At 39.5% G+C, this 11,788-nt stretch overlaps 1 protein-coding gene across 4 annotated transcripts in view; it reads left to right on the forward strand.

Moving 5' to 3' along the window:
* IDE (insulin degrading enzyme) overlaps positions 1-11,788 on the forward strand; it is a 127,086-nt gene that overhangs the window by 94,524 nt on the left and 20,774 nt on the right. For 3 of the 4 annotated variants that reach the window (XM_017498187.2, XM_037727732.1, XM_017498191.2), the window contains 4 exons: positions 1,484-1,566; positions 5,513-5,657; positions 8,806-8,916; positions 9,811-9,931. In XM_017498187.2, the coding sequence (XP_017353676.1) occupies positions 1,484-1,566; positions 5,513-5,657; positions 8,806-8,916; positions 9,811-9,931 (460 nt within the window). Of the gene's footprint in view, positions 1-1,483; positions 1,567-5,512; positions 5,658-6,155; positions 6,301-8,805; positions 8,917-9,810; positions 9,932-11,788 lie in introns of all 4 variants that reach the window. The other variant, XM_017498188.2, reaches the window with a different exon arrangement.

An 11,788-nucleotide genomic window follows, 5' to 3' on the forward strand; every position in this document is an offset into this window, starting at 1 on the left:
GGCTCACTGTAACCTCCACCTCCTGGGTTTAAGCAGTTCTCCGCCTCAGCCTCCTGTGTAGCTGGGATTATAGGCGTGTGCCACCATGCCTGGCTAATTTTTTGTGTGTGTGTGTTTTTTAGTGGAGACAAGGTTTCACCATCTTGGCCAGGCTGGTCTCAAACTTCTGACCTCGTGATCCTCCCAAAGTGCTGGGATTACAGGTGTCAGCCACCGTGCCCAACCCATTATCCCTTCTAAACGTATTGCTTCTCCCTTCTAAACTATTTCTAAACTCATGACTGTAGGCGCACATACACATCTTTCTTTTTATCTTCTTCAAATGGCCTAACATTTGGAAGAATTTAGATGAGTTCAATTAGATAACAGTCAGTGTTTAGGAACATGAAAATTTGTCTTAAGCAACTAGATTATTAATGAGGCAGCCATTTTTTTCTTTTTTTTTTTTTTTTTTGAGATGGAGCTTCGCTATTGTTTCCCAGGCTAGAGTGCAATGACGTGATCTCGGTTCATTGTAACTTCTACCTCCTGGGTTCAAGCAATTCTCCTGCCTCAGTCTCCTGAGTAGCTGGGATTACAGGCACCTGCCACCATGCCCGGCTAATTTTTTGTATTTTTAGTAGAGACGGGGTTTCTCCATGTTGGCCAGGCTGGTCTCGAACTGCTGACCTCAGGTGAGCCACAGAGCCCGGTCTTACACACAGTTTCTGAGGCAGACCAGGAATCCAGCAGTGGCATAGTTGGCTAGTTCTGGCTCAGGGTCTCTTATGAGGTTATAGTCAAGCTGTTGGCCGAGGCTTTAGTCATCTGAAGATTCAGCTGGGGCTGAAGGATTCTCTTCCAAATTCAGTTATATGATTGTTGGCTTACCTTAGTTTTTCACCACATGGACTTCTCTGCAGAGTTGCTTGACATGGCAGCAGGCTTCCCCCAAAGTGAGTGATCCAGAAGGGAAAGTGAGTGATCAAGATGCAAGCCTGATGTCTTTTATAATGCAGTCTCAGAGGTGTACCATCAGTTCTGTCCTATTTTGTTAGTAAGACAGACCAACCCTGGTCTAGTGTGGGAGGAGACCACCAAGGCTGTGAATCAGCAGGAAAGGATTATTGTGGGCTACCTTGGAGGCTGGCTGCCATACCCTTGCAAGGGACTTCTGCCTCTGTCTGCCTCCCAGTGTCCAGAAAGATGAGGACAGGACAGTTGGTATTGGCTTCTCTGATATGTCTCTTCCTTCATTGTACCCCCATCTCCCTGATATAGGGGAAACAGAAGGCAGATTTCACTCTGTTAGAGGAGTCTGCAGTCTTTTGTCTCCAGCTTTCTACCTGCGGACACTGAGTATGCTTCAAGGCCATGGGACAGCAGCTTCACAACGAAACTCTTAACTATTGCCTCTGTCCTCTTCCTCTTGAAGAGTGATTTGATTGAACATTTTTGCTGAATGCACCACTATTTCCCTAACCAGATTGTTTCTCCATCACAGGATACAGCTATGAGCAAACTGTGGTTCAAACAAGATGATAAGTTTTTTTTGCCGAAGGCTTGTCTCAACTTTGAATTTTTCAGGTAGGTAAGATGAATCTAGCTAGAAATCTTCTTATAAAAATCAGCAATTACATTTCCAAAAGTTGTCTGTTCTTCTTAAACATCCATGTCTAAATATAAAAGGAATTAGAGTTATTTCACCTAGAAAAGGAGAGGCTGTAAATAAATAAATAATAAAAAAAGAAAAGGAGAGGCTGTTGCCGTTAAGAGGTATTTTAAAAACCAAAGTTGTTAATTCTTTCCTTTTTTCATTAATGAGTATACCCTTTAGCTGAAATGATTTATGTTAGCTATTGTTAGGATGACCTTCTTAGCCATGAGGGTTTTGGATTCTGAGGAGGCTATGGATTTACCCAGAAGAAGACTCAATGAAGAAAGAATAAAGAATTTGGGGTGTTTTTGTTGCTTTGGTTTTATACTCCTGGAACTTGTCTAGAAGAGGTAGTAGTTACTAAATGATCCTGAGTCCTGTTCTGTCCTTTGTCAGGAGCCCTTAAGTACTGCTTCCTCTATTTCTGGCTTGATTACTTTAAAATTACTAATAAAAGAAGTAAAATTTAGGAATAATGCTATTGCAGTAATTTCTCAGTGCATCTTCAGTTCATCTGTGTCTTCCTTTACTTATTTGTGGGTTAATCACCCATTTCAGATTTTACTTTGTGAGTTTATAATTTTTATTTCTAAAATTCAGTGGTTTGTAAAATACCTATCATAGTTTATTTATTCAGTAATGCTCAATATAATAATCAGCTTTTTCATTAATGTTTATTCAGTTCGTTTGACATGAAATTAAAGGTAGATATGGTTTAAATGCTTTGGAAAGAGGGAAAAGAATCTATTTTCCGTCAACAAATATGTTGAGATTATAGGGATTGTAAATATTTTGGTTTTATAGCATGAGATTCACAGATTATCTATAACTGTACAGAGATTGTTTATTGTTTACACCAAACATGGGCTGTCAGGTTATGACTTATTGTTGGTAAAGGGCATTACAGAGCTGCTTTTTTTGATGTTTGAGAGTGATATTTTTTAACATTCTAAGCAGCTTGTCACCACCTTCCCGTTTGGCCTCTACGATGATGAATTTCTTTAGAATACCCTTTGAGAGACCATTTTACATTTTTGTGTTCTCTCAGCTGCCTAGCACATTTCCTAGAATTGAAAATGTCTGCCTTCCACACAAATCCCTCCCTCTGGTCTGTCTTCCTAGAGGTAACCACTGTTCTGTTTCTTGTACGTTTTAATTGAAATTTTCATATGTGTGTCTATATCCTTTTCATCTTTTCAGAAGTAAGTATGTATTTTCATATTTTCAGAAGTAAGTATTTCATACTTTCAGAAGTATTATGTGTAGATAGCTGTGGTTTTTAAAACCCTGTGATCCATATTTAAGGGTACAGTATCTGGTTACAAAATAATACATTTTTTTTTCTTGTTTGACATGCAGGTCAACAAAATAATACATTTTTTAAATTAACATATGAACCAGAATTCTGGTATCCCAGTTGAATCCTTTTCTCTTTTAAAAGTTAGTTTGGGGTCCTCTCCACTTCACCACCATAGCTGCTGTGAATGCAGCTATTTTTGTTTTTTGTTTGTTTGTTTGTTTTTAAGAGACAGAATCTTACTCTGTCAACCCCGAGCTGGAGTGCAGTTACTGCAGCCTCAAACTTGGGCTCATGTGAACCTCTCACCTCAGCCTCCTGAGTAGCTGGGAGTCCACAGGTGCATGCCACCTCACCACACCGGATGCAGCATTTTAGGACATGCCTTGGAATTGTTTGCTGAGCCTGAGCCATAGTGCTTTGAGTCTCCAAACTTGGCTTTTCTGGCTTTTCACTTCCACCTAAGAAAGGTCCATAGTTGCCTGTGGGGCTGACCTTTGTCATAACCTCTCTTTTGTTTTGATGATTTTGTTTTTGTGAATTGTGCCTTAAGTTTCTGAGCTGCTGTTTGCTCAAAGAAGGAAATCTGTCATCATGTATCATACTTTAAAAAATTAAATGTATGATATTTGTTGTGGGATGGCAATATATGGCCTTTTTTTGTGTTCAGGAGCACTTCTATCTAGTTCCCTTTTTTCAAAAAAAGAAAAAATTAAATGGCAGAACATTTTTTCAAATTTTCCAGTTGGAGAATATTGGAATAGCTGTCGAACTTTGTCTTTGATTTTAATTCTCTAAGTGACTACACATTTTATCCCTATTTTTACTTTTTTATCAGCTTTGATAAAATTGTTGGCTTTTGCCTGGGTGCAATAGCTGGCACCTGTAATCCTAACGTTTTGGGAGGCCAAGGCAGGAAGATCACTTGAACCTAGGAGTTAAAGACCAGTCTGGACAGCACAGTGAGACCTTGACTCTACGTTAAAAAAACAAAATGTTGGCATTGTTTTCAGTAATTGGTTATATTTACTGTGCTACAGATAGAGTGAAACTTTTAATTTGCTGCCAAACAAGCTAAGCAGGCACCTGCCTCAGGCCTTTAGCACTAGCTGTTTCTTCAGCCTGGGAAGTTCTTCAGTTCACCCCTTAGATGCCCCTAGGGCTCACTCCCTTGCTTCCTTCAGGTCTAGGTCCAGATGTCACTTTATAAGAGTGGCCTTGACTGGCCGTCGCATGTAAAGTAGCAGTCTTTTTTTCCTGCTGCCATCACCCCATTATTCCCTATTCACCTTACCCTGCTTAATTTTACCCCATAGCACTGTCACCAACTAACATGTGAGATTTAAATTTTTTATTTGTCCCCTTTAGCTAGATTATCAACTCTGAGATCAGGGACACTGCCTGATTTGTTCACTCTTTATTTCCAGTGCCTAGAGAAGAGCCTGGCACTGTAGTAAGCGTATAATACGTATTTATTGAATGAGTGAATCTTTTACTTCCTTTTGATAAAGGTAAGCAAGGTTGTATGGTCAAAGGAGAAAGTCGTTTAACTTGCATTTGAATCCCAGCTCTGCTACCACAAACTCAGGAGACCTGAAGAAAATTATGTTTCTTATCTGGGAAATGAAGTTTAGTCGATCACTGTGGTTGTTTAGTTCTTGTACTCTGTAATTCTTTCTTCTTTTTCATTGCTCTTTCTCATTTAAATATTTTTCACATCTGTAATCCTAGCACTTTGGGAGGCCAAGGCGGGCAGATCATGAGGTCAGGAGATCAAGACCATCCTGGCCAACATGGTGAAACCCCTTCTCTACTAAAAATACAAAAATTAGCTGGGCGTGGTGGCACGTGCCTGTAGTCCCAGCTACTCGGGAAGCTGAGGCAGGAGAATCGCTTGAACCGTGAGGCAGAGGTTGCAGTGAGCTGAGATCGCACTTCTGCACTCTAGCCTGGGTGACACAGTGAGACTCCGTCTTAAAAAAAAAAAATTCTATTTACTTTTTTTCCCTAGTTTTGGCTGCCATTATACGATAGAAATTATCAATTATTTTACTGACAGTTCTCTAGCTTTACTGTTTTGAGGCAAATTCAGGGATAAGCTAACCTTTTCACAGGTCTCAATTTGTGTAATTTACCACAGACACATTTTCTAGTCTTTCACTCCTGTCCCCCACTACTCCAAGGGTGTGACTTGATTGGAGAGACATGGAGGACATGCAAATTCTGTATGTTTTCTGTCGGCCATGCTCCTCCCGCTAGCCTAAGCCTAGGCATGCATTTTGGCCCGTTCCCACTCCTCTCATACCCTGCATTTCTTAACTTGTCAGTTCTGCCACACCATCTGGGGTAGGCAGTTTCTCTCCTTATTCACTACCACCAGCACACACACACACCATATTTCAGGCTTCTTTTTCAGACACATTGTTTTTTTTCCTCATAAGAAGAAATAGCCTCAAGAATTCAACCATATCCTCAGGAATCATATTAACTGGTGTTCATTATCTTGATCCATCTCAAAAGGCCATATCACATTGAGAAGTAATAAAATCAGCTATTTTATTGTCAACATTTTCTTCCAGCCCATTTGCTTATGTGGACCCCTTGCACTGTAACATGGCCTATTTGTACCTTGAGCTCCTCAAAGACTCACTCAACGAGTATGCATATGCAGCAGAGCTAGCAGGCTTGAGCTATGATCTCCAAAATACCATCTATGGGATGTATGTAAGTACCCATGCCTTAGAGCCTTCCACTCATCAACATTTTTTATATTGATTTGATGGAAGCATTTTTTGATTGAGGTTATGAGTTTAATTTCTTTTTTTAAAAATCTTTATGGCTAATCATATTTAATTTTTAAGTTAGCTCTTATTCTAAGTGTTTAACTACATACCATTCATATTGTGCAAATTTTCCTTGATTTCTTTTTTTTTTTCTTTTTTTTTTTTTTTTTTTTTTTCATCAGCGTGTCATATTTTTCTACTCAAACGAAATTGGATACTGATTTAGGTTTAGATCCCACCCATTCTGTGTTTGAAATCTTGGTCTTTGGCAAAGGAAAATAAAGTCTTCCTTCTTTTGTAAAACCTAAGTTTGGCGTATACTATTTCCCTAGAAATCCAGAACATGAGGCTGCATATCCATACTCTTCGGTCATGTTTCTTCATTTCCATGCCACTGCTTGAGGTATCAAAGCATTTCTTTTGTTTTTCTTTTTGTTAGTCGCTACATTTATGCTGATCCTCTCCATTGCAACATGACATACCTGTTTATCAGGTTATTGAAGGATGATTTAAAAGAGTATACATATGCAGCACGCCTCTCAGGTTTGAGCTATGGCATTGCATCAGGAATGAATGCAATACTTGTAAGTAACATGAAAACCAAAGAAAAGGCACCACCCCGTTTAAGCATTATGTTGAGCTTGGGAAAACTATTAACTTCTGCATTTTTAAAGAAGAAAGTTGATGGTGTTTTTCCTTGCACCTTTTTGATGATTGAAGAACTCAAATTAGTGTTAGTTCCACTAATGAATGATTTAATTAAGTTTAGTGCATCTTGTGAACATGTGTGTGTGCTGCATTTATTTGCATGTTCTTCTGCTTAAGATGTTTAACATATTAATCCTGACAGCATGTTGTTTTTTCCATATAATTGAGTGTGTATTAACATCTGTAAGTAGAAGATATCCATAGTTACTGTTGTGGTGCTTGATTTTTACCTATAAATAGACTCCCTTTATTTCTGCAGATAGCAGAAAGTTTCTATGTTCAGATGCACCTGACATTTTAATTTAACTTACTTTGTCACATACACCATTACCTACTTTATGTGTTTTAAAATAAGCATTATTAAATTCGTCTAAGAAATAACTAGATCCTTTCTTTTGAATGTGTTTCCAAGCTTGCTTATATCTCAATTCCAAGTTAATATCCCTTTTGTGGCACACATTCCTCTTCACTTTTCTTGAAAATATATTGCATATTTTAGTAAAAATGAAAATGAGAGCATTTTGGGGTACTCTTTATTTAAATTCTAAGATTGTAGGAGTTTTAAATTTTATTTATTTTCCAGTGACTTTTTTTTCCTTCACATAAATATCTGGTAGCTTTTGTTGAATGTGTAAGAATGTATATTAATCTAAGCATTCTTACAGTCCACAGAAATTTGAAGCTCAGAGATCATAATTAGCTCTAAAAAGAAAAGTAATCATCTATTTTCTCTTTTTTTCTGTTGATTTTTTTGTAGCATATTTCCATCAAAACAAATAATTTTTATTTATGACAAAATGGGTTTTCTGCTAATTGTTTGTTTAGTTCCTACAGTAGGAAACATGATGTGCTTGCCATGGCCAGTGGTCTTCCCTCCTGCTGAGGTTCTTGCCTATCATCCTTCACAGCATACAGATTTTCATGGTATTCTAGCTGCAGTGTATCCCCTACTGCTTTTAGTGCCACCATGTGGAAATATGATAGGAATTCTTCATTCCTCACTTTTCAAAATATTAGGCATTTAGAGACAAAGTAAATTGTGCTAAATTAGCTGGGCACGGCGGCTCTCGCCTGTAATCCCAGCACTTCGGGAGGCCAAGACAGGTGGATTGCTTTGGGCTCAGGAGTTCCAGACCAACCTCCTGGGCAACGTGGCAAGACCCTGTCTCTACAAAAAATTAGCCAGACATGGTGGTGTGTGCCTGTAGTCCAGCTACTCCGGAGGCTGAGGTGAGAGGATCACTTGAGACTGGGCAGCAGAGTTTGCAGTGAGCCAAGATTGCACCACTGCACTGCAGCCTGGGCAGCAGAGCTAGACCATGTCTCAAAAAAAAAAAAGTGCTAAGCCAAGATCCTGATGATACATACAGTGTATCTTTTTTACACATTTGTTTTGCCATTAGCTTTTAGAACACTAACAAAACTTATCAAATATGCAAGTGGTTAGAATTGTAGATCCTGCGAGGCAAAGTGGTTCATACTTATAATCCCATCACTTTGGGAGGCCGAGGCAGGTGGATCACTTGAGGTCAGGAGTTCAAGACCAGCCTGGCCAACATGGTGAAACCCCGTCTACTAAAAATATAAAAATTAGCTTGGCATGGTGGCACACCTGTGGTCCTAGCTACTCAAGAGGCTGAGGCGGGAGAATTCCTTGAGCCCGGCAGGCAGAGGTTGCAGGGAGCCAAGATCACACCACCACACTCCAGCCTGGGTGACAGAGACTTTTTTTTTGAGACTCTGTCTCAAAATATCTATATCTATATCTATATCTATATGGGTCCTAATTGGGCAACACTGAATGAGAAAGTGGCAAAATGCCATGTAATGCAGAATCAGGGCTGCCTCATTTCTCCAGGACGACTTTTAAAATATTTAAACAATTTGGGGACAAGATGGTTAAAGCTGGGCATGGCGGCTCATGCCTGTAATTCCAGCACTTTGGAAGGCTGGGGTAGGTGGATCATCTGAGGTCAGGAGTTCGATACCCACTTGACAAACATGGTGAAACCCTGTCGCTACTGAAAATACAGAATATTAGCCGGGTGTGGTGGTGTGCATCTTAATCCCAGCTACTCCAGAGGGTGAGGCAGGAGAACTGCTTGAAGCTGGCAGGTGGAGGTTGCAGTGAACCGAAATCGTGCCACTGCACTCCAGCCTGGGCAACAAAAGCAAAACTCTGTCTCAAAAAAAAAAAAAAGATGGTTAATGTTACCTTCCAAAATGTTACATTATATTTATGAGACATTAAATTGAATATGTTTCATTTTTTATCTCTGGTTGTAGGATTTTCTACATGTTTAAAAATCAGGTTAAATTGTTTATTTGGAAGTTGTTTTGTGATATTTTTAGACTTTTAATACCCTGAATTCTTTCTGTAGCTTTCAGTGAAAGGTTACAATGACAAGCAGCCAATTTTACTAAAGAAGATTATTGAGAAAATGGCTACCTTTGAGATTGATGAAAAAAGATTTGAAATTATCAAAGAAGCAGTAAGTTTTCTGAACTCTATTTTTTTATTCATAACATAATATTGCTATATTATAAAAAGTTTTGATAATATAAAAGAAGTGAGGAGAAAAAGGAGCATTCATAACCTTGTTGCATTCATCTCACCCTGTCTTTGCAAAATCCTATACTCTATCCAGAAAGAAAGCCTAGTAGACCCTGGTGGATACCTGACCTCTTCTCTGTGGGTTCCAAGAGCTAGGGCAGTTGCAGCTCTGAATTTCAAAGAGAAGCACTTAGTGGCTGTCAGGGCCCCCTTGAATGTTACATCCCAACCTCCAGTTCAGAGGAATACACAATTCAGCAGACTGAGGTCTGCCTTACCATAAGACCTTGTCACATTAGAGCATACTATTTGGGTTTGACATATCTTCCACTTAAATTCAATTCATGTTTAGCCCAGTAACGGAAGTAAGGGATGAACAGCTGCTTCTGAAGCTCAACTATGATCTTTTCATTGTATACCAAGAGAAACTGCCATCAGTTTTCAAATAAAGATCCCATATGGATACCTATCAATGTTGCTTGCTTACGGAGACTTTGAGGATAGCTTTATAGTGTAGAACCTAAAGATTCCAAAAGACATCCCTGAAAACCAGGGGAAACTTTCTGAGGGACAAAAGATATCCCGTAGTGAAGGCACTTACAGTCCATGTCAGATGCTGAACAAATGTAAGCAGCACCCTGGACAAAGAAAAAGCATGCACTTTTATGTATGGATCGGAGAGGAATAAACCCCATTCTTAATTATGTAACTTCAGAAAGGGGAAAGAATTAAATCCTAGTAACACATTGTTTGAAATTTTATTATAACTGGACTTTTAAAATGATTTTTAAAAGATTTATAAAATTACTGAACTTGTGTCTACCTTCACTAGTATATGCGATCTCTTAACAATTTCCGGGCTGAACAGCCTCACCAGCATGCCATGTACTACCTCCGCTTGCTGATGACAGAAGTGGCCTGGACTAAAGATGAGTTAAAAGAAGCTCTAGATGGTGAGACTCTTCTACTTAAAGCTTAATGCTTTCTTCATTTTTTTCCTAAATTCATTTTGGTTTATTCTGACATTTACTGTGTATACTTTTAAATAGCTTGTAGTTCTATTAAAGCTGGCTGTGCATATGTTTTATAAAAACAGTGGTGGGTAGGATGGCTATAGTTAACAGTAACATATACTTTCAAATAAGTAGAAGGAGGGTATTGAACATTGCCAACACAAATGATAAATAAACTTGAGATGATGGATATTTTAGATTTCTGCAGAAGGACTGGGTACAATGGGTCGTACCTGTAATCCTAGTACTTTGGGAGGTGGAGGCAGGAGGATCACTTGAGCCCAGGAGTTTGAGACCAGCCTGGGCAATATAGTGAGATTCTGTCTCTACAAAAAAATAATAAAAATATTAGCTGGATGTGGTGGCATACACCTGTGGTCCCACTTACTCGAGAGACTGTGTGGCTAGAGGACTGTTTGTGCCTGGGAAGTTGAGGCTGCAGTAAGCCATGATTACGCCCACTGCACTCCAGCTTGGGTAACAGAGCAAGAGTCCCCACCTCCAAAAAAATAAAAAATGTCTGCAGACTAAGTATTCTGACCCAAGTACTAACCTTGTTAATATTGAAGGGTTTTTTTGTTTGTTTGTTTGTTTGTTTGTTTGTTTAAGACTGAGTCTTGCTCTGTTACCCAAGATAGAGTGCAGTGGTGTGATCTCCGCTCATTGCAACCTCTGCCTCCTGGGTTCAAGCAATTCTGCCTCAGCCTCCCGAGTAGCTGGTGTTACAGGTGTGCAACAACACGTCTGGCTAATATTTTGTATTTTTAGTAGGGGCAGGGTTTCACCATGTTGGCCAGGCTGGTCTTGAACTTCTGACCTCAGGTGATCCACCTGCCTTGGCTTCCCAAACTGCTGGGATTGTAGGGGTGAGTCATCGCAACTGGCCAAAATTGAAGTTTTAAGAAGAGAAAATGTTAGCCGAACTCCAACGTCTTAACACACAGAAATGTTCAGGCTTCCCCTTCCCCCACTCCCCGCTTTAGCATCCTTAGATCAGTTCAGTTAAAAATTGGAAAATGTGTAAAGCTTAAAGAGTCATCTTTCGGTTTGTTCCTAGAATCTTAAATCTAATTTTCAGGAGTTTGACTTGAAAATCTGAAATTCCGCAGCCTGGCCAACATGGTGAAACCCCATCTCTACTAAAAATACAAAAAATTAGCTGGGCATCGTGGTGGACGCCTATAATCCCAGCTACTCAGGAGGCTGAGGCAGGAGAATTGCTTGAACCTGGGAGATGGAGATGGCAGTGAGCTAAGATCATGCCACTGCACTCCAGCCTGGCGACTGTGTGAGACTCCATCTCAAAAAAAAAAAAGAAAATCTGAAACTCCTTGAGAGCAGTGATTATGCCTTTCTTCCATACCCTCTTTACTTAGTATCTAGTTATAATATTATGCCCTCAGTGTGTATCTAATGAATGCCTATTGAATGCAAAGAAATTACTTTCAGGATTTCTTTATTGAAAAAAATATAGATTGGTATCACCCTTATTATTTTAAAATTTTTCACTTCTTAACATCACCAATTAATCTTTCTTCTTACATGCTTAGCCATAAGCAATAAAATACAATAAAAGAATTCTGGACCGGGCATGGTGGCTCATGCCTGTAATCCCAGTACTTGGGAGGCCAAGGCGGGTGGATCACGAGGTCAAGAGATCAAGACCCTCCTGTCCCAACGTGGTGAAACTCCGACTCTAATAAAAATACAAAAATTAGCTGGGCGTGGTGGCATGTGCCTTTAGTCCCAGCTCCTCAGGAAGCTGAAGCAGGGGAATTGCTTGAACCCAGGAAGTGG

Source organism: Cebus imitator, unplaced genomic scaffold (assembly GCF_001604975.1).
Source record: "Cebus imitator isolate Cc_AM_T3 unplaced genomic scaffold, Cebus_imitator-1.0 Scaffold238, whole genome shotgun sequence".
Classification (NCBI taxonomy): domain Eukaryota; kingdom Metazoa; phylum Chordata; class Mammalia; order Primates; family Cebidae; genus Cebus; species Cebus imitator.